The sequence below is a fragment of the Genypterus blacodes genome, unplaced genomic scaffold (genome assembly GCF_046128005.1).
Source record: "Genypterus blacodes isolate CSIRO-AG114 ecotype Tasmania unplaced genomic scaffold, CSIRO-AGI_Gbla_v1 ptg000438l_1, whole genome shotgun sequence".
Lineage (NCBI taxonomy): Eukaryota > Metazoa > Chordata > Actinopteri > Ophidiiformes > Ophidiidae > Genypterus > Genypterus blacodes.
Genome location: NW_027467208.1, coordinates 2,594,598 through 2,618,111, shown reverse-complemented (window position 1 = coordinate 2,618,111; position 23,514 = coordinate 2,594,598). Strand labels below are relative to the sequence as shown.

General features: G+C 45.3%; 1 protein-coding gene across 1 annotated transcript; it reads left to right on the top strand.

Annotated features, from left to right (window-relative positions):
- The first annotated feature begins 913 nt into the window (after positions 1-913).
- Positions 914-11,705, top strand: galnt12 (UDP-N-acetyl-alpha-D-galactosamine:polypeptide N-acetylgalactosaminyltransferase 12). Its single transcript, XM_076139351.1, has 10 exons — positions 914-1,770; positions 2,214-2,383; positions 2,497-2,686; positions 3,342-3,527; positions 3,617-3,734; positions 4,815-4,991; positions 6,748-6,879; positions 6,997-7,110; positions 7,792-7,947; positions 8,822-11,705. The coding sequence occupies exons 1-10, from the start codon at positions 1,418-1,420 to the stop codon at positions 8,957-8,959; spliced, it is 1,734 nt and encodes a 577-aa protein (XP_075995466.1). The 5' UTR covers positions 914-1,417; the 3' UTR covers positions 8,960-11,705.
- Positions 11,706-23,514: the final 11,809 nt, after the last annotated feature.

The following is a 23,514-nucleotide window of genomic DNA, read 5'->3' as shown; positions in this document are numbered from 1 at the left end:
CATTGTGTCTGCCCTGACAGGGTGACGGGAGCAGCGAAGCAAAGTCTATTACAACACTCCTTGCTGCCTTGTTGCCTTTCCTTATTTCTTTGTAGTATCCACAATCAAACACTATGACACTCAAATTACCTTCTGGCTGTAAACGACCACCTTAATTATTTACCATTTTAATTTGCTTCAAACATAAGTTTTGTGTCAGATGTCATCTTTGGTGTCAAGAGTTTTGATATCAGTTTCGTATGAGTGACAGTGTTTGCTACTAGACCGCCCAGACAAGTGATTACCAGACTTGGGTTCTCCCGGGGTCACCAGGTGTCACCAGAGAGATTGTTTTATCATACAGAGAAAAGGGAAGAACCGAGAAAGAGAAAAAGGACAATAATTACAATGATGTAATCGCAGAGTTTTAGAAGAAGGAGTGAATGAGGTGTTAGTTTGATTATCTCCACTTGTCCTGCAACTCCGAATTTTGTAAATTAATCAATTAATCTCTCTAATTTTTGTAGTATTGTTTTGCCCTTTTCTGACTGTGAATAAATAAATGGAAAGTAAACAGATAACTCAGATAATACTGTTTGATGTCTACCGAAACTTTAATAAAATATTTAACTTTCGCAACACTGCGTTCTACTTTTGCATTCATTTCCGACAATTCACCACAAGAGCATTTCCTGCTTAAATATTTCGTATTTAATTTTTTTTCAATAGATAAATCGAGTTTCCATTAAAAATCTGGCGCTTGGATAATTGTTTTTGGTTTATATATAAAGCATAGGTGTTACTTTTTATTTTGATGCTGATGATAAAAAGGGCAGGGGGGAGGAAAATACCACTGAATTACAATTACTATGAAAATCTTAAACCGGAAGTCAAAATTCTCTTGTCAACTTCACACAAACTTTACCTTAAGTTCAGTTAGCAAGGCGCAAACTTTAAATGCTGCCTGCCCCCTTAAGTAATTCATATTATGCAAATGAGCATTTTTAGTTACTTATTAGTATCGTCAACGTGCTGAAATGTGTTCATAAAAGTTTCATTGTCTTGTACACTGAACACGCAGGAAGCTTTTAATTTGACCTAGATTTATTTTGTTCGCTACAGGAAGCTAATGCGGAGAATGACGCTAATCCGAGCTGTTAAATCCTCTTTACGCCATTGAGGAGGAGGAGGAGAAAGAGGAAGAGGAGTGTCACTCCAACTAGTAACATAGACTCAACAAGTAACGGGGAACGTCACTGCTGAGAGTGCACAGCGTCGATTAGGTCGCTGAACCTTTAATTCAGTTAGGGCAAATTCCTAAATTCTTCCCCTTCCTCTTCTTCTGCAGTCAACGTGTTGGGCAACAAGTCTGACCTCAGCTGTGTGCGGGGATGAAAACACAACCCACAGCCACTTCGAAGAAATAAAAACCGACGCGATGGCAGTGTGCGGAAGAAGGACTCGATCCAAGATCCTCATTTTCCTCTCCGGAGCCTCTTTAGTTGGATATCTAATTTTTTACCCACACAACTCGAAAGATTTGAGTGTGTCGAGTCGCGAGGAGAGTCGCGTCAAGCAAGAATTGGAGTACAACCAGCTGAAGAAGCCCGTTTACGAGAAGCCACCGCTGGATGCCGACGAGCTGGGGGAACTGGGGAGACCTGTCAAACTCATCCTGAACGAAGAGGAGAAGAGGAAGGAACAGGACAGCATCAATCGTCACCAGATTAATGTTTACGTCAGCGATAAAGTGTCGCTCCACCGCAGGCTGCCAGAGAAATGGAACCCACTGTAAGTATTGAATCACGACCCATCACCATAAAGTTCTGCAGGCTATTGTGGGAAAGTTAATACCAGAGCAAACTTAAAAGCTCCTGAGTGTTATTGGTTCTGTACGGACGTTAAAGTCGTTATGACCTCGTCACCAGCCGCTACAGGCGCTTTAGGATGTTTGTAGCAGTTGGTTTTCAAGGTGTGATACACGTAACCCCAACGGTACACCAAGTGGATCTGCACATTTTTGCAAAGAAGTGAAAACAATTGAAATGGAATGGAATTGTGTTATTGTCGCACATTACTGATTCACATTTAGTTTAGCAGATTGTTGGTTGATGTAACACTTATCATGCAATCCAACCAACAAGCTGACCTCTGACCTAGACTGCTGAGGTGTTTGATGATGATGGGTGGCGTCCTGATGTAGAGATTAAACCTGAACACACTTCCTGGTCCAGTTGCAGAGACCTGAAGTACGACTACAGGTCCTTGCCTACGACGTCGGTGGTCATCGCCTTCTACAACGAGGCCTGGTCCACCCTGCTGAGGACGGTGCACAGCGTGTTGGAAACCTCCCCCGACATCCTGCTGAAGGAGGTGGTGCTGGTGGACGACTTCAGTGATAAAGGTAAGGGGCGAGGTCCAGATACAGTAGGCAGGCAGGCAGAGAGACGGAAAGAGGGATGGAATGTGGGAAGACACGCCGGTAGATTGAAAGTGTGCGTGTGTCATCTCCTCTAGCTCATCTGAAGGGGCCATTGGAGCAGTACCTCTCCGGCTTGAAGAAGGTGCGTTTGATCCGCGCTACCAAACGGGAAGGACTGGTTCGGGCCCGTTTGTTAGGGGCGTCCATCACCACGGGCGAGGTGTTGACATTCCTGGACTGCCACTGCGAGTGCCATGAGGGCTGGTTGGAGCCTCTTCTGCAAAGGTGGGAAAATGGGTTTAGCTGGGAATGTGAGGAATTCCCTGGCACTTTGAGTACGACAGTCATCCCAATGTTGCCTGGTGTTAAAGTGACACTTTCAAAATGATATGATGGTGTAGATTCCTGGTCTGTAGGCTTCTGTGTGGCTCTGAATTCCCCCACAACACAAAGCTGAGAGAGGGAGCTGAGGAGATGGAAAAATAAGCCAGAAGAAAATTGATCGTACAAGCAGTTGACCTCATTAATGCGTTGCACAGTTCTGTTTGGGAATCCAGCAGATACATTTAGCTTTTATTGTTTTATTGCATAATGTCCGTCTTTTAGCTGTAGATAAACAACGCAGGTCCATAATGGTGCATTCAAAGGCTTACGGACGCAGTGAGAGAACGATGAATATCTCTACAGCTCTGCAGCTTAAATCAAAACAATGTCAGGGACTGAAAATCCTGAAATTCTGTCAAAACCGCAGGAGTATTACTTTAAAATCCTAAGTAATAATTATTGTAGTACTCACTGAGTTCGTTTCTGTCTTGAGTTGAGGTCGACTGCGAGGCAAAACGCTGACTCAGTCTTTTCTCAGAGTAGAGTTTCTCTGGCTTTGTAGCACCATGTTCACCCTGTCAACACACACCCGCTCTCCCCTCTGCGCCCCGTCCAGGATCAAGGAGAAGCCGTCAGCTGTGTTGTGTCCTGTCATCGACGTCATCGACTGGAACAACTTCCAGTATTTGGGCAACCCCGGAGAGCCTCAGATCGGGGGATTCGACTGGCGGTTGGTCTTTACCTGGCACGTTGTACCGGAGTACGAGCAGAAACGCCGCAGCTCGCCCATCGATGTCATCAGGTGGGTCTGAGTGGCTTTAATCAGAGCCGAGGATTTTGGGGAATCAAAGCAAAAATGAATGGCTGAACTGTGTTTGCTCTCCTGTTCAGGTCTCCCACCATGGCGGGGGGTCTGTTTGCTGTGAATAAGAACTACTTCCATTACCTGGGAACATACGACACAGGGATGGAGGTGTGGGGGGGAGAGAACCTGGAGTTCTCCTTCAGGGTGAGGAATTCTGTGTGTGTGTGTGTGTGTGTGTGTGTGTGTGTGTGTGTGTGTGTGTGTGTGTGTGTGTGTGTGTGTGTGTGTGTGTGTGTGTGTGTGTGTGTGTGTGTGTGTGTGTGTGTGTGTGTGTGTGTGTGTGTGTGTGTGTACCTGTGTGTACCTGTGTGTGTACCTGTGTACCATGGGTGTACGTCCCAATGCTTATGAATCATGTTCTTCATCCATACTTGCTGTTGAGTTGCTCAATATGCAGAACATTCTCCTTCTCCAAGCTCCTCCCATCATGCTTTGCAGCTTTTGGAAATTGTTTTTTTATACAGAGAGAAGGGAAAAAATGAGAGAGAAGGAGAAAAGGGAATTGATTGATTGGGACCTTTGGTAATGTTATAAACGTGTGTATAAGGAGACGAGACAGCGGTGTCTCAGGCTAATGACCTGTACAGTCAGGTTGTGTATACTGGTGGTAAAGGTGATGAATCATAAGAAATGGTTGCCATTTGTGATAGAACTTATCGGTGTGTCCCCTCTTTGTGTATTTAAGAGATAACATTGTGTCCCTCAGCCATTGTGAAAGAGAGGGAGGGGTGAGACGCCGTCTAGCAAGCAGAGAAGTGAAACAGATCATTTCCAAATCAGTTCCAAAGATGGCCATATGAAACCGGGTACCCAATATGGTGGACACATTGTGTCGAAGTAACCAGACCAGCTTTGGAGCTTTTGGAGCTTTGAGATTGATGGTCTGTGTATTGATGTGACACGTAGACCACAATGCACTGCAAACAGCAGTAAAGAGGCTGTCAGGTCCAGTTACGCCCTATAAAAACATCCTGAAAGAATTATTACTTAACAGCCAACGAGCACGGACCAAGAGCCCAATCCTCTAATTGCCCTGAAGAATCTGAACTCCTCTTCTTCTCCTCCACAAACCTCAATGTCTAAAATTGTTTCCCTCCATCCACAAACACTCTGTTGTTTCCAGACTCTGCCGCAACAAGAAGGCGCTTTGTGCGGCCTGACTGAGTGACCGAGTCGTGGCTGAGAGTTTAACCAGATCCTCTTGTTGTTGCTGATGTCTCTTAGGTTTGGCAGTGTGGCGGCACCCTGGAGATCCACCCCTGCTCCCACGTGGGCCACGTGTTCCCCAAGAAGGCCCCGTACGCTCGGAACAAGGCCCTGGCCAACAGCGTGCGGGCAGCGGAGGTCTGGATGGACGAATACAAAGAGATCTACTATCATCGAAGCCCCCATGCCCGATTGGTGAGTTTACTGATGGTGCTGATGGTGTTGGCGTTAATCTGTTCTTAAACTGGTTGATTGATAAGTTTTGAGCCCCACATTTCTTGCCTTTCAGTGTGGTTTTCTTCCATGTTGAGGCTTTTGATTCCAGCAGGGCGTTCCCGAATGGTTCAGAACTTATCATTCAACACTTTGTGTGACAGAAGTTATTATGTACAGGCACCAATTAGTCATTATGACGTATGACTGAATGATATGTTCCCTTCCGAAGGTGACAATGCACACACACACACGCCCTACCAAGCCTGCATACTCTCACATTCACAAAATCGCATGTGCTTCTCCTCTTACCGGACTACACACACACACAGACACACACACACACACACACACACACACACACACACACACACACACTTCTCCTGCGGTGAAAAATCTCCCCCTGATTAAGTGACACTTGGGATACATGAGCGGCAGACGCCCAAGGTGATGGGAGCGTCAGGGTGTTCCGGTGTGTGATTACCACCTTTCCGCGTCGCTCGGTGCCAATGGGTGTCACCCCACTGTCCTTGAAGGGGGTGAGAGGCAGTGCTAACCAGCTGAGGTGCCCTGCCTGCGTTGTGTGTGTGTGTGACAGAGTAGTTAAGAGGAGAGGCTCTCTAAACACAGATCAGGTTGGTGCTCGTCTCTCTGGCAGGAGGAGGAAGTTGCTATCTCACAGCTTTAACTTTAATCCCTTAACTTGAATTATTGAAGTTTAATTATTACTACTATTAATTATCTCTTTGACATCTTAGATATGATTAAAGTGAGAAATGAGTAGCAGCAAATGTCAGTGACCTAGTTTCAACACAATTACCCCAATGAACATTCAATTGTGTAAAATCTGTTAAACACATCACACCCGCCAACCCACCCACGCACACACGCACACACACACTCGCAGCCCTGTCTGCCCCTTGTTTGATTTGTTGTTGTATCAAACAGAGAGCTCAGACGTTCTTCTTGGAAAAATGCAGGCGTGATTCAGTTTTCAGACACACACACACACACACACACACACAAACACACACACACACACACACACACACACACACACACACACACACACACACACACACACACACACACATACACACACATGATCCTGTGGGATTACTGACTCCTTTAGAGCCAGTAGTCCAGAAACGTGTCGTCTTTGTTGTGCAACCCAGTCCAAAGGGCATGTTCACACCTAAATGACGTTGTGCAATTCTGCCTGTGCATGCCACGAGCTTTGGTTAGCTTTGTTTGGAACATAAGAGAAGAATGACTCTGAGAACAATGAAATCTGCCCTCACTCCCATGTAGCACTTCAGTCTATCAAGAGTGAAGTTTGCTTTGTTGTGTAACCTGCTCTCCAACAGGAAACACAGTCCACAGATGAAACAAACTCACGCTCCAGCTTCTGATTGTGTCTCGCTTTGACTTTGTTAACACAGCAATATGAACTCTGCTTGCTTTTGTTGCAGCACTTGTTTGACTGAGATGCCGGCGGTGTTTTCACGCCGGTTTGTTTAAGCAGTCAGGCAGAACAGGACAGAACAGGTGCCTGCTGGTACGGCGTCATAGTGCAGAGCCACAGAGCGACTGTAGATGGTGCAGTTGTATACCGCTTCAGCTGAAAGACTGAGGGGGGGAAAGAAAGGCTGTGACCTTTGACTGCGTCGCCAACACAGCAGACGGCACACATGGGTCCATTTTAATACAGGTCCAAACTCTTCTTCTCTGATGGCAGGAGGGTTACGGGGACGTGACGGAGCGCAGGAAGCTGAGGACCGCGCTCAACTGTAAGAGCTTCCAGTGGTATTTGGAGAACGTCTACCCGGACATCCACAGGCCGGAGGATCGGCCGGGAATGTACGGAATGGTGAGAGGAGCAAGTTTGGGTCACAGAATATTCTTTTATCTACAGTTTGTTGTCCCTGAACAAAAGGGACAACGATAATAAGGCAGTAAGAGAAAACGCTTTATTCCTCTTTTATAGCTGACGAACCAGGGAAAGACCAACTTCTGCTTTGACTACAACCCTCCAGATGAGAATGCGGTGGCGGGCGGCAGGGTCATCCTCTACGTGTGCCACGGCATGGGCCAGAACCAGGTATTGAGCACCAGCCTCTCACTAGTTTGAGTGGTAGTTTCCTCATGAAACTCTTGAATCGAGCCCTAAATCCAGTTCCAGTCAAATCCAGTTTGACCACAGACAAGTTCAGACAAATGTGGAGCTTGTTGACATAGAGTTATATGTGAGTTATTACCTCTCAAACACTCCAGCCTCCTGTTTTCCTGTGCTGCTTGTTTTCGTTTACATAAGCTCATACATGCTTTCATGCAAAATATCTGCTTTGCAAACCACAACGGCCGTCTGCAACGCTCCTCCATCATGATGTCCACTGACGGTCGCAGACAGAGTGCAACAGCCCGTCAGACGATGACCGCTAGAAGACGTTGATGAGGCGTTCACTGTTCACTGTTTAGTTCCTGCCGGTCTATCTCTGGAGAATGAGCCGTGTGAATCAGTTATTCTAGCAGCTCTCTTAAGTCTCACACTCACGCGCTGCGGACACACAGGAACGCCACAACGCCATTCACGGCATGCACACACATTAAGACGCACACGCACATGCAAACACAAGCTCATCATGCCTTCTCCCTCTGCTCGGTCTCTCACACGCTTACAAATGCACAGAGACGTCTCCATTCCCCTGCTGTGTAAAAAAGGAAATGCAAATCATACCTCTAACTAACTTTACTAACGCACAACTGAAACCTCTTCCCAAAGTTCTTTGAGTACTCCAAGGATGGGGAGATCCGCTACAACACAAGAGAACCGGCCGGCTGCGTTGCGGGCGACAACATCTCCAACTACCTGAACGTCCAGCTGTGTAGAAAACCAGGACAGCCTCTGGCCGACGACCAGAAGTTCGACCACCGAAAGGTAAATCGCCGCTTTAAACCAAAGAGGCCCGTGGAGGAGGGCAGGGAGGCGCCGGGAGCGGTGATGAAACCGGGAAGAAACAGGGATGGAGAAGGGAATGTGAAGGACGGGATGAGTTTTGAGTTACCGCTTCGGGGGCTGCAGTGTTTGGAATGAGGAGTGTGAGGAGAAACCCCTTAGACAAGAAGGGATTTAGCTTTGGCAGTTAAGATCTAACATGAAAATTATCCCTGAGCAACGGCAGCATGAATATAACAAGCAACACAATATTCTGCCAACTTCATGCCTTGCAAATTTCTACTTTTAAAGCAGAGAATTCAATCACTCGCAGTCTCGCGGAGGACTCGCTGTTAATTCACACTTTCACAGGTTAGAAACGTCACGTGTGCCCAAACTAAAGCTTAAATCACAGAACAGCGGAGCAGCTACGTGTTGATGGGAGGCCTTGAGCGTTCGAGCAGGGTAGTTATTCAACGCCATTGTCAGCGGCGAAAGCAATGCTATCTAAATGTAAATGGACCAGAGAGAGAGAGAGAGCGAGAGAGAGAGAGAGAGAGGATAGATGTGTGAGGGGGGGGGCAGTAAGTGGGACAAAGGAGGAGGGTGAGAGGGAGACAAAGGTAATTAAAGAGGAGGACACATATCTGTATTCAGAAGTGAAGATTTGGTTGCTTCAGTGCCACACTTGAAGATCGGCATCGTCCATCAGCGACACAGCAGATCAATCACTGTTTTGATTTGCAGATGGATACGTTCACGCTTAGTTAGAATAGAGATCAGCACGTATTTATCTGTTTTACTATGTAATAATGAGGTCTACATGTATATTAAACTGTAGTTGTAATTACACATCATTTCACATGTCTCTCCTCAGGACGGGACGCTGTATCACACCGTGAGCGGCAAGTGCGTCCAAGCGGTGGACAAGACGGACAACGGGAACCCGGCGCCCATGCTGCAGCCGTGCACTGACAGCCCGCTCCAGAAGTGGTTCTTTCAGGAGAGGAAGTAACGCTGCCCGGAGAGTAAATGCAAATACTGCACACCCTGAGGGGAAACACAGGTGGGATGAAACACTAAATGTCTTTAATCAGAAGGTTGATCCTGGTGTGACAGGAACAGGGGAGGAGCCTCAGCTTCATCCACACCTGCTGGATGTATGGAACTCCTGCTGAATTCATTGATCTATAAATTATGTTCTTCTTCTTTGGCTGCTGCGCTGGTGCTTGGAGAGACAACTTGAATATCAATATGACGTCTCAACATTCAGGAGGTGCTTTCAATGCCAAGCTGCACGAGAGAACATGCTGGATTTTGTTGTTTGTCTCGTTTGTTGGACAGAATGCACACACACACACACACACTCTCCTCTCCTCTCCTCTCTTCTCTCTGCGGCTGGAACCTTCAACCTAAGAGCTAAATTCAGCTCAGTCCCTCTGTATAAACAGGTCGCCTCTCTTACACTGACAATCACACACACACACACACACACACACACCAGCTGCTCACTGGCATTACCGTGATTCTTTGACAACCATATCATGACGCATGTTCATGCCTTGTCCTGTAGAGGGCATCAACGCTCCTCCCTGCGGCTTCCTCTTCCTCCAGTTCTTTCTGTCAAATGAGAGTGGGGACTCTTTTTCAGGTATTGTGAGTGTTAGTCACTCGTACACTCCAGTGGCTTCCATCACACACACTATGCAAGTACGTAATACCTCTAAAACTCAAATCTGACAACTACTACTACTGATACCAGGACACACTCCGGTCATCTGTAGGTCACTTTGGGGTCTGACTGCTTGGCTCTTTGATCTACAGCTCCTCCAGGCAGAATCATCTCAGCCACATGGCTTCATGCTGTCTGCCGGTATCTGTTTGTTTTAAATCATATCTGTTTGTAAAAGATTAGTGTGTTATCTCTGATCTGTTGTCCCAGCTGGAGCCATCAGGGGCGGTTTAGGCTGTTTGTACTAAATACATTGGCGTTGTAAGGTGTGGGCGGAATAGGAAGTTCTCCTTCTTATTGGAGCCTGTAAGAAGTGCCTGATGTAAACACACACCTGTCTGGTTTAGACTCTGAGGCTCTCACCTCAGGTTAATGGGATCACCAGAAAATAGTGTTTTGTCTTAAAGTGAAATAGGAATCTTGGCACTCTTGCACTAATTTTGCGTACGTTGAATCAGTTCCCCTTGTTATAGATTGCTCTATTCTGAGCTGTGGTCGCTCTGGTTCCTGCCCCCTCAGTCTGTGCAGAGGGAGGGGACAGATGGCTGCCTGATGGATGCTCTGGGCCTCTCCCAGTTCCTCTCCCAACCTTTTCCTCTCTGTCTGAGGTGAACTCTGCAGCAGGGGGGACTTAGGGACTCGTGGTCACGTGCACCTCAAGTTTGATTTATGAATTGAAGTAATCAGAGAACTGTTTTTGACAGCAGAAGTGGATAATGTAGATGTGATCTGTGACCTCTGGTTCACCTTTAAACTTGATGGGCTGTTGACCTGTATGTCTCTGCAGAGCTGTGTTAGGGGATGATTGTTCTGAAATAGATGTTTGCTATTGATTCTGTCTCCCAATTGGATGAAAGTTGACATGTTTTACTTTATATTTGTAGTTTAGTTTTGCAGTTTTCATCTCAGACACAAAGACTGCGTTTACACCGCTCGTCTCGACGCCCAGTTCAGATTCCATGCCAAGAACTGATTTGGTTTTGACCTCCTCTTCACATCTAAGGGACCGAATCTGATTTGTGCGTTTACACCGAAGACAGAGGCAGAAATAAAGCTGTCAATCACTTTGGGTGGATCTGATCTGGGCCACGTTTGAGCGGCAAATCAGAATCAACCGTGTAAACATGGCTGAAGTAGCTGTGTGATGTCACAGGGGTCAGTTTGGCTGACTGAGCAGTGCCTGTAGATTCCCCCAAAGCCTTTTATATATAAACTGTATATATAGATAGATATATAGTTGTATAAACCTTTATATAAGTCCCCTCTAAGTCGGGGGGGACACCTTTCAAGAGAAAACATTTGTGTTTGTTTCAATACAAGACGGCTGTGTTCCCTCTGGAAGAAAGGAAAGCTTTAGGACAAATCTTTTGTGTTATTCTGTTGGCTTAGCTCCTTAAATGGTTTTACATCCGCGTCCCTACAACGCTGCTCATATGCTTTACATATTAGATACTTAATATCTGTCTATGGCCGGTAAGTGCAGTGTAAATATTCTCTCCCTTATTAAAATGAGTTATTTATTGTCCCCCTGTGGCCATCTGTAATTCCAGACATGTCCTGGGTTGTAAAACACTTTTTTTTACTGTGTATGCTAATTTGATATGGAACACGCAGATGTAATAAAATGGATGCTGTGCGGCCGGGGATCATATCTTTGGGTCGGGTCGTAACGCCGGGGCTTTCATATCGACCCCGCCTGTGTCATAAACCATGCCGACGTTCCAGGGATTCATTGGAACTCCTGAACCTGCAAAGCGGCTAATTTTTGGCCGGAATTCCTAATGGACTATGGAAAATGCTGTTTGTGATGCAGATCGGCTCCCAAAGGAGACACACACACACACACACACACACAGATGCACTCAATAATGCTGGCGCTCAACACTGTGTCAGATGGATTTACATGCTGTCAGTTTCCCTCGTGGCCTTACCTTTTTATGAAGAAAATGAAAGATTTAATCAATGTTATTTTTGTATTTGCTGTCTGTTTACCTGTTGTCAAGTCTAACATGGGTCAAAGTAAACGCATTTACCACACACACCTGAGTTGTACGAGTGTTTGTCTACACTATACATCACAAAGATTTCAAAGCAGAGCCCTAAACACAAATAAGAACATTGAAATCTGCACAATACACTCTTTCAAATGTGTGTCAACAGCGGTGTGGCTCTCTCTCTCTCTCCTGCTTTGTGTTCTGCAGCCATTAGACTGTGACTCATCTGCATCCACGGCCAGAGAAAACGGTCTCATCACCCGCGTTTAACCGAGATGGAGATGAGAACCAAGAGGCTCGGAGGGGAATGGGAGAGGAGAGGGAGATGGGGGAGGGACGGAGAGAGGGAGGGAGGGGGGTGGGGGGTAGGAAGTAAGTTTCTCCAACCATATCTGATTGGTTTGATCACCAGCTGCTGAGTGCGATGGTGAAATGTCGCTCTGTGTCGTCGTCGTCCCCCCCCCCCCCCCCCCCCCCCCCCGCCTGGTGTTGCAGCCCTGCCGTGCAGTCTTTTTCAATTTCTCATCGACGACGCTCTGGGCCACGTCTTTGTGCTGCACGGGCCTGTTCCAGCCGGCGCCAGCAGCAATTACCGGGGGTCCAAAGTTTGTTCGGAACCGTTTTAGAGAGAATACTGCACCACAGCTTTGGGTTTGTATGCATTTGAAGTCATGATGGTTGGATCTTGGATTATCATGTAGTGTCAAAACTTGCAAGCTGTGAAAAATTGAAAGGTTACCTGAAAATATTGGGTGGGCTTACAAAGATGCTGTTAGATCCCAGGAATTGAGGAAAATCTGAATTTTGTTTCTACGACTTACAGTTCATAAGTTACAGACTGAATTAGGTTATTATAGCGCCACCATCAGGCTGATCTGTCAACCTTTGTTTTGTATGTGCAGTGGGTGATATATTGAGCCGCCCTGGTGAGTTTGGCTGCTGCCGCTTTTACAGTTTCTGAGCTCCAGAGACTTAAAGCGGAGAATCCATTACTTTGTTCTTGTTCCCCTAAAAAACGTCCAAAAAAAGAAAATTCCATTCAAAGGCGCCACACTGCTGCAAAATGACGGCCCAGGAGCGTTCACACTGCACTGACGGCATAACATGGAGAGATGAGCTGATGTCTCGCATGCAGGAAAATGTTCTCTGAGGGGAAACTCGCCAGAAATCTTCCCGTTCTGACTCATGTCGCACAGAAATCAGTCTGCCGCCTCGTAGGGAAAATGAGAAATGCTGCCGAGCGCCGTGTGGCCACTGTAGCATGTAGCTTACTCTCCTCTTATATCTCCTCAATCTGTAGGGTGAAACGTTCTGAAATATCCCAACTGCTGTGTCTCACTCTCTGCATCTCACTCTCCCCAACAAGCCATATGTGTCTTTAATGATAATGCAAATCAAGGCTCCCCGCGGTGTGAATCTTTGGAGAGATGTTGCGGCTCCAGTTGTCAGGGAGCGAGAGGAAACATAGGAGGAGGAGATTTTTTATTTTTCGCACACTGCTTGTCACTTTAGTTTATGTAATCCCCAATACTCAGAGGAGCTCAGGAGCTGTGGCTGCTGGCTGCATACATTAGATGACACACTTTCACGTTCAGGAGAGATTCCAGACGGAGCAGTAAACATGTGAGGCCTAGATACAGAAAGATAAAGTCCCATTTCTTGTGCACCACCGTGGCATTGAAGCTCATATGGCAAAGAACGCAGTGAAGCTTCCCACATAAATCCCATCGGTGAAGTAGAAAATAACGCTTATGTTAACGATTTGTTTGATTGTTTCAGGCTCATCCACAATGTCATTCAGCTGGAAAGCCCACAGATTATGAGGTGGTGTTGTACTGATTTTAATATATGGCAACAATAAGTGAGGAATAATGAAGTGTGTCATGGAATTAACGCCTCTGGATCAATGGGAAATCTTCACTGGTCCCCTGTAATACTACAAATGTCCACTAGGGGTGTGAAACATGGGTTTTCACCTGCTAGAGCACGATGCATTTTTTTACACTGGTTTTAAACCCAGAATAACCGAATGGGGGTTTGGAGTCATATGTGCGATGACGCTTCTGACGGGTTTAATTATAGTCAGCGTTCCGGTGATGAGGGCGAAGGAGAACAGTCACACCACGTGTCACACTCGGGCGCCAAACCCTGCAGTCTGTCACTCTTCCCCCATCCCGCAGAGAATGGACATGGCAGGGCCTGAGACGGAAAAAAACAACAAAAAACATGCGATTTGGAACGTCGACCACACGGATGGAGACTATAAATAGAGCCGCAGTAAACACTCTGTCCCGTGCTCGCTTCTGTTTGTGTGCGTTTGCCTCAGACTCCATGTTAATGTTTCCTCCTGCTGCGAATCGCTTTGTCGTTTCACTCCTTGATGGATGCAGCGTTTTGGGTGCGAGATCGTGTTGTGAATGCGCCCAAATGAATGCGTTCTGCTCAGGAGAGCGCCAGAGTCACATTGATTCACACCCCAGGCACACTGTGATGCTTCACCCCCGCCCCCCCGCCCCTACCCCAATGTAGCCAAACATCGATGGAATACCTTTAATGTGTTACATGATAAAACGTTTCCACAGGCGATTAAATATTCCACCCAACTCCCATTCATTTCACCTCATCAGATTACTTGATTGCTTGCTAAATGGCCTCACGTCCCCTTGGGAAATATATGTTTTTCCTTTGGACAAAATGCGATGCCTTCCATTTATTTTTCCTGGCATCTCAGTGTTTCTACACGTTCCATCAACCTCCGTTCAGCTCAGTCACCTCAGGTTGGGAGATATTAGAAATCCTTTTGGAGACATATTTCACATTCAGCTCTACTTGGCTGTTTAAGAGTTTGCAGTTATGAAAGCTGCAATAAAGGGAGAATATTGGCGCTGGTTTATAGATGATGTACACGTAAAGTGGAGGATTCTATTTCATCTTTCTGTTCTCTCAAAGTTAGAGATCTAACTATTTCACCAAATTGTGTAACAGCTTGGAAAATCTTTGTAGCTCTACTTTGGGAGATTTGGAACAAAATGAAGGTGGTTTGGGGAAGCTTCATACTTTCAAATCAATAGATTATAGGAGTTATACTGTATAATTCACAAGATACTCCTGCAGCAACACCACTGTGCAACCTAAATGAGAACAGTCCATGGTAATGTGTCCTGAGTGCCCCCTCCCATCCCAACACGTCCTCGCATGACACGAAAAGTCGATTTTCCAGGGAATGTCAGGTTCACCACAATTTAAGAAACCTGCTTCCTGTATGGGGATGTGAGTGAAAACAAAATACAAATCAAATTACGTACAACAAAATTGAGAAATGTATTGAGTGATCATGCTGCCGTAAATGTAAGTGGTTGGATCTTGGATCATCTCAGCCGGGCTTCAACCTTCTGTTTGTTTCATTCATACGCTTCCTGAGAAGCCACCACACCATGACTGCGTGGGCTTGTTCCACCTGACGCCGTCTCCTCGTCTCCTCGTCTCCCTCCCAGGAGATGGGATGAGTCTTCCACCTTGACGTGCTCCTGATTTGAAGTGCTAAACACTCTTGACATTGCCTTTCACAGCGTATGATTAAATTGAATCCAGTCTACTCTTAAGGGGCCGTTTCACTTAGAGGGTAGCGATGCAGGTCAAATGAACGAATCCCTGGCTGTCTGGATCTATTCATGTGTGAATTAAACGCCTCATCACTTTGCAGAGAGACTGTCAGCTGTGTTGGTTAATTGCGATGATATTCAACAAGTACAATGCTCTCACACGAGCATGCATGAGCGTACATGCATGCGTGTGAGCTGAATATGACCTCGCCGCTCTAGAAGGTGTTTCCCACTATTTTCCGACTCGGTGTACTTTAAATGGCAGTTTGAAGCTGTATTACCATATTACCAGGGGCGGCAGACGAGGAAGTGATGAGGAGGAAAGTACCAGGAAGCAGTGAAGCTCCAAGTCCAAACGTTTGAGGGCTGCTAATGCCCTTTAAGAGAGAGGAACAGCACTTAGAGTTCCAGGGAAAATCTAATCAGCCTCTGCATAATTCATATATATACATTTGATGGTGATGATGATGGGGATGATGATGATGATGTTGTGCTGATGAGACAGACAAGCAACAACCCTGGCAAAGAAAGTGTATGGTGGATTGATGCAGCACACACAGGTTCATCAATCAAGTCTTTGGCCTGAGTCCTTATCTGCAACCGATAAAACAACATATTCATCACACACACACACACACACGCACACACACACACACACACACACACACACGCACATTCTTAAATTAACGATAATGTGATGAGGGCCCCAATAGCAATATCATTGTTGTAATCAATTAAAGCTGAAAGCAAATCGACACCAAAAGCATTTTGTTCACTGTGATTTAATATTTGTTTATGTTTAGAATGTATTTTTTATGACCTAATGGTTGAAGGTGTTTTATCTTTATTAAGGCGATGACACTTTTCATATTAGACTCTCTGCTGTGTGTTAAGAGCTAACACACTAAAATAAACTAAATCAACTAAAGAAGCAACGGTGGAAAACTCTCAACTAAAGTGAGACTGAAACAAAAATACTGAAAAAGACTCAATGACTTCTGTAGCTGGACGTGTCATTTACACAGAAACGTCACACCGCAGCACCGGTTGCGGGGGGGCATAACTGTGCTACCCACGCTGCTGCAGATCAGTTTGCCAGCACTGGCACCGGCAGCCGTGCATCGCTTGGGTGAACGCCAGAGCGAGGAGGTGGGAGGTAGGGGTAGGCGTGTGGGGTGGGGGGTGGGGTGTCCCGGCAATGAGCCAAGTCACCGACCTTTCCAGCCTGCCGATCGATAAGACTCAACATGGCAGGGCTCCGGAAATCTCTCAGGGAGGGACAAGAAGCAGAAGACTCACGCTGGCAGATGATACGCTAATTGGTTGTGGTTGCAAACCTCACCGACCCCCTGCTGGGCTGCTCTCAGTGGTGCTAATCCCCCGGCCCATGAGAGCTTTTGTGGACCCACAATTCGCCAGAGGCCATGTGGGCGGCTTCTTCTGTGTCACATAAGGAAACATACAGTATGAACTGTACACACACTGTACACACACGTTGTACTATCATAATGGGTCACTTAAGCCTTCCACCCCTGCAGTCTCCTATTGATGGAATGCATGAAGGAGAAATTAAATTGTTACACCTTCATGGATGAGAACAAGAAGTACAAAGTGAGAAGTGAGCCACCATTGCCTGCTATTGCTATGGAAACGTAGTGGTAAAAAAACAGCAAGAGCTACATTCTGTCGATAACTTTGGAACTGGAATCAAAAGTTTGTTGGTTTGTCAGTGAGGGCAGGCGAGGAGTGATCACGGTCTAATCAATAATGTTACATTTCATCGCAGAGGGACGGAGTCATTAGTGGAGGGGAGTGCTCGGCCTTGGTGGAGGTTTGCTCCCTCTGAGGGCCTTTTAGTCTCGGTAATGAGCCTGTCGACGTGTGGAGCTTAGCCAGCTCCTCTCACTGCTTTCCTCGGCTTTCATCGCCCTGCTGTCATCACACTCCAGTGCCACAGCTATTAGACCTCTGTGCGGGGGCTTGTGGGGGGGGCATTCGCCTCCCATGCTGGAGAATGTGCCAGCACGCTTGGCTAGGTTACAAATTGTGATTAACACCAAACAATTTTATTTCCTGAATGAACAGGATTAATGATGCTCAGCCGTAGTTGCGTTACGTTGCTCCAAAAATCTATAAAATGTGAAGTTAGACGGAACATTTCCAGACTCTGAATCAATTTAAGCCCTTTTATACTGACATGACAAAGAAACAAAGCTTCTCACATTTTTGCCGGATTTGTTTTGATAAATTTTATACTTATACCAGTCGATGTTTTGTATGAGCATGCATTCAAAATAATGTTTTAATGGCCTTAAACTTGTATAACAAACTCACAATGTTTCTCTATTTCATTCCCATCTGTTATTCTTTACATCCCTCATTCCTCCTTTAAGCTGCCAGATCCCCACAACTTAATACCTGAAAGTAGAAACAGAGAGCGCCTCGCCTCCAACAACTGCCTCTCACCGCACCTCTCTCAGGTTTCCTCCCCTGGATGCCAGAATAACAGCGTTGATGGATGACGAGTACAATTTGTAGTTTCCCTTCTTGACCAACATCCTTTCACAAAGCAAACGCACACAGATGCCAAAGATGTGCGGAAAGACACAGAGAAACAAACCCCTTGAATGGAGGCGGGCGGTGGCGACGCTGGCAGAGGGGAGCGAGCGAGTGAGTGGCAGGTGGCCTGGCCCCAGGGACTCCTAATGAAGAGAGTCTGCCTGCCTGCTTATCGATCCAGCCACATCAGCTGACCTGATGCCTGGCTGACTGGCAGTCTAGGGGGGCATTAATGGGCACCTGGGGCCACATGCCGTACACACAAGAAGGAAAGCTTTTACTGCACAGGTGTGTGTGTGTAGTATTTTGTGTTGAGGGCAGTGCAGGTCTGTGTGTGAGATATTGAATCTGTTTCCTCTGTTTTCCTGGAGAATCCTACGAAAATACAGCGGTCTGGCTTTCACACACTAGTTTCTAAACCGCTGTCCAGTGTAATCTTTTGAAACACACACACTCAAATCACATACACACCTCTGCATCACGGCTGCTCCTTTAAGCTCATTATTTCAGTGGCTGTCTGCTTGTGGCTTGTTGTGTTGGTTGGGTAATGCATCTTAAGCCTTTGCTATCAAATATGAATGAAGCGCTGACATCCTCATCTATCTTTCATGGCTTTCATTTGTTAACCTATTTGAAAAGAGAAATATTTTTGGATGTTCTCTTATGGTTAGGAGTAGAATGTTTGTGCCGTGGTAGCAAGTCTATGTCTAATCTGTGCACTGCATGCTGGGTTCTGTTTTATTATTGTTTGGGGGATTTTTTGTGAGAATTGGGTTCGGTACTCATAATTGATATAAAAATGGTAATTTCACGGTTTGTGTGGCATCATGATTGCATAAAGAGGCAGAGAGAGAATGAAGAATTTACCCTTTGTATCTATGCCTGAATGTACGCTTGTCTTTTACAATCATGTGTGCTTTTGTTTGTGCGTATGTCCTTGTGTGTATCCACGTGTGGTTGCCTGTGTGCGCTTTTATATGATGTAAGTGTGACGCCTGCCCTTCTTTGCATAATGCCAGGGGGATATAACTGCATGAATTTTATATGTACTTTATATTTGAACCCGATTGCATATACTGTTACAGATTCTCCTTTGTAATAGATGATATCACTTAACCTGAAAATGAATATGTTATTTCTTTGGCCTGGAGCAACATCAATACTTGGAAACTTTAACACCGCCTCTGCAAAGGTGACGGCTACATCACAAACACGTGGGCTTGGGATGTTAACAACAGACCGAACCATGAAATGATGACATGAAAGTGTTTTCAAGGTCATGATAAAAGTGTCAAAGCACATTTCCCGTGGAGAAACGTATACTTTGCATTTCTCAACAGCTGCCACTGCCTGCTTCAGCTTGGTGATGATGCAGTGTTTTGGGTAAATGCTATTCTCTGCTATTTCTGCAGAAGCGCTCATGCACGTGGCCCTGAACTCCACACTCAGAGGTCACATGAAAGAACCATTAGGACAAAGCTGTCAGCATTCGCCAAGCAGTCACTGATCAATAAACAAGTTGGAGCTCAGAGAATCTTGGCATCTCCAGTCTCCATTACTACAATCATCAGCGTGGAGAAATTGAAACTGAATCCCTAAGTGCTCTTCATTCATGTTACGGAGCATCTACATTACGAAATCAACACCAGCAATCTCACATGTATATAAATCACCCAGTGGCTCTTAACCTCCGAGGAGCAGGCGCATCTTTGTCTGTGTGGGATAGAAAGGCTTGTGTATAATTCATGCCGGTGGGGTAGAATGAGGTTGCAGGTCTTGGAAAGCTTCCCCCTCTCTGCAACACAGATGACGCAGGACAACACACTCTTCATCGTTCATGCCTCATCTCTTCAATTTCCTCAAGTCTAGGAATGTATGTGCATGTGACGAGTGTGAGGACCTGCACGAGAGCTTTGTCCCCCTCTGCGCGTGCCTGTGGTTGTGTGTGTGTGTTTGTGTAAGCCAGTGTATCTGTGCTTAGTTTTGTGTATGTATCACTTCATACCCGCTAATTAGAGTGACAGTTTTTATTAATAGTTTGGGGCTAATGTGTAATAGCGTGACTCCAGCTCTCCTACTAGCTCCTGTTCTCTGCTCTGTCGCCACCCGGGGGCCTTAATTATCGAGCCGACGATCTGACATCTGACCGCTTTAAACAGATATGACATGTTGCCATATTATCACTTTTGACATTAGACGGTCACCTCTTTGAACTTGGGGTTACACTGTGTTACTCTCAGGCTCTCGCATCTCATTTGACGCTAAGGGTTGATTGATAAGTTCTGAGCCCAACATGTGAGAAACTAAGCGAGGCAAAGCTGTAATACACTTTTCACAGGTACCTAAGGCTGTGTGAGTTGTACAAGACGGCACAAACTAGGCCAGCATACTGTGATTATGTACTTACTGGCTGCCACCCTACTGACCTGGTTTTGTCCCTCAGACTGTTCAGTTATTTCCTAACATGAAAGAGGTTTTTAGATTGAACAAATCAGTTGTGGAGGGTTTTTTGGGGACAACCAACAGGAAGAAAGGCTTCAGAAAACATAAATCTATCATGAACAGCCCAGTTTTCTGTCCATGCGACCTTCATAGCGTTTAAAGCATTCATTTGTCCACAAGACGTCTGACACACTCATCATTAAACCCTCAATCGCTCACATCTGTGTGAGGCAGAGTGGGTCACACCTGTGTTTAAACAGTGTGTGCATATATGATGTGTATAAGCTTCAAAGCATGGTGTGTTTCTTTTGCATATATCTGTTGACGATCTTTGATTTATAGTCTTTCTCAGCCAGGTCAACCCTCATATCTGTCTAAACAAGGTCGGATACCTTCTGATAAATATATCAACATCAGTTCCTGACCTCACCAATGATCTTGTTGAGAAGATAAACAATAATATATGCAGCTTTGTTCCAACATTCCACATCCACGTTTGTCTGCCATTAAAATGGCCGCGTCCGGTGCGCTGCTGAGGGCCACGACCTATTTTACCCAGAATCCTCTCTCATATATTTGATTTAATTTCAGAGTGAGATAAGGAGCCGCAGTGATAACCTCCTCTGGGCCAAGACGGATGTTACAAGCCCATTCCAGATAATCTTTGCCAGGGTGAACAGAGGACATCACACATTGTGCATGTTCCTCCAAGAATCAAACAATACAGGGCCTGGGAAGCCTAATGGTGAGGATGATGATGACGATGATGACGTCAGTTGCGTTAGTTTATACTTTGAAAATATATTAACACTTCTACAGTAATGTTTAAATAGAACTCACGCATATAAACTAAAAGCTACAATGTAAGCTTTGAAATAACTTTTGACGGTCTTTTGTTTGGATTTCTGAGCAAGACGATGCAAATAGTCCTGTCGCCATCTTTAAATGTTCCCCGGCCGTCTGCACCTGTAACTCCAGGTGCTCTAATCTCAGTCAAGTCTGAAGTCGAGTTAACGGGTTTTTGAAAGTGACGAAGTTTTGTTTACGTGCGGAGGAAAGTTTATTTTAACTACGGAAAGTCTGGAAATGTGTTCAAAACATCGGTAAGTTTTGTTGAATTACTTGTTGCTGTTTGTCGAAGTTTGACTTAACTTGACTGTTTATTCTTGAGGGAAACGTTGACTTTAATGTCGAATAAAAATACCGAAACATATATCTAAACGTGACAAATGATATTATTAACCGCAACGGCGAAGGTTTACGCAAGAAGTTTAGTGTTGAGGGTATTAAATGCTGCGTCATTGTCACGTTGCTAGCTAACACCGGCTATTTATCGATAATTCCTCCCGGGATTGATTATGAAGTTAAACTTACAATTTATGCACAGTACTACAAGTAAGTAATCAAGCACCATACTGTTAAATAATGTTGTTAAACTTCTAAAAATGACCACAACTACTAATATTTACGGTGTTGAAGTAAAACAACGTAAATTAAATTAGTCGTACTGTCGGGCTTTAGCTAGCTAGCTAATGCTGCAACTCAGCTACGCAATGTTTTCGAAGTTGTTGACGCTTCTATTGATGTTTTTAGAATAAAAAAAATAGTATAATATTTTAATTAATATTTTAAGATGACTACGACTGTGAACACGTTTCTCTGAGTTTTTCTTTTGAGGTTGAGACAGTTTTGAAGTGTGTGTGTGTGTCTCTTGGATACAGTGGTTGTCATGCAAATTCACATGGACATTCTGTCAGTTCCCCTCAGTTAGTTTGTGGCGTTTTGGTCGACACTTTTAATATTTTTGGGGGGTTCTGAGATTCATAAGTAATGTGTGTATGTATACATGGGGGTGTGTAAGTAGGTACTTCAGTTTTTAATATGTTGGTTACGGCTCTGCAGGGACTGTGTCATGTAAATTCCTTTCGATTAAAAATAGAAGTATTCTCATTAGGAGATTCTGTGTTGAAGCAGCAGCAGCAGACAGCCGCGTTTCACCCCAAGGGACAATTCTCCGAGTTGACAATCTGCAGTGTTTTCATGTTGCCAAGCTTATAAAACTTGCAAAAAAGAAATCACTCCTTCTCTTGTTTGTATGCATGAAATTCGCAGGGCCGTAACTCCAGATCCTCAAACCAATTATTCAAATAGCTGCCACTGTAACCGGCGGGGCAAGCGTGTCGAGGAACAAGGCAGAGGAGCATCTCAGAGACTCCCCATCAAATCTTCCCTCGCCGCTGGATGCTGGAGTTATTCTCTACGCTGCATTTTCAGGTATGGAGTCTTGTTGTTTTGAGATTACTCATGCGTGAGATGGCGCTGAACTAAAGGGGCTCGATCTGGGATAACCTAAAGTCTCTTTTAGTTTTCACTCCCGCTGTTTGTGAGAGATCGTGGTAAAAATGTGTAAAAATCGGTGGAATTGGAAGTTTTCAAGGGCACAACGGACGGTTTCGACTCCAAATTCAGTTACTTCCAGACATAAACAGAACTCAGCATAATGTCCCATTGCCTGCACATCCTCTCTATCAGCTAAGTAGTGGACTTGTAGACTGAATTGATGGATGATGTGCTGATTAAATGGACTTCCCCTTTCACCTCTCCTCCTTCCATACGCTCAGCAGAAACATTAAACCAGCACTGAGTGGCGCAGGTGTAGGTGAGAAGAATTCTATTATGCATCGGTTTTTCCCACCAAAGGGTGGTTGAAGTTGATTAATTATCTCTACCAGGCATCTCGGCATCCGCTCATTCCGTATGAAGACGGTGGAATTCCAATATGAAGTATGAAATATGAGAGCATCTGATAACTCATTTTTCATTCATCCTCCTCTGGATACCTGGCATTTAAAATTCATGGAGCATCTTGTGGCCTATTGTCAGAGATTTGGTGAGGGATGTCCTCAGGCCACTCCATTTATCTCTATTAAACGGGGACATGTTGGCCACAACTGTGTGTGTGCAGATTGGGTGAGGTCTTTTTCACACCGACATCCAGATGTTTGCTTAAAGTAAAGTTCATTTCATTGATTGTTTCTGCTTGACCTGTTAGACCTTCGCTGGCTCAGAACCTAAATGAAAAAGAGCCTTCAGAAAGAGCGACTGAGGTCAAACGGACTGAAGTCTTTCCTTTATTGTCCCCCATCGTTGAGAAGGTCCACTGGATTGACAGTCGAGTTTCAGCACCTGCATGCATGTCTCGTGCGTGTGTGTGTGTGCCCTTCATTGCATGCCATGGTGC

What these genes read in the sequence shown, in the direction of transcription:
- galnt12 (XM_076139351.1), top strand. Translation starts at nt 1,418, where the DNA reads ATGGCAGTGTGCGGAAGAAGGACTCGATCCAAGATCCTCATTTTCCTC. An exon ending in GGACGACTTCAGTGATAAAG is followed by an intron (nt 2,384 to 2,496) that starts GTAAGGGGCGAG and finishes CATCTCCTCTAG; the next exon opens with CTCATCTGAAGGGGCCATTG. An exon ending in TTGGAGCCTCTTCTGCAAAG is followed by an intron (nt 2,687 to 3,341) that starts GTGGGAAAATGG and finishes CGCCCCGTCCAG; the next exon opens with GATCAAGGAGAAGCCGTCAG.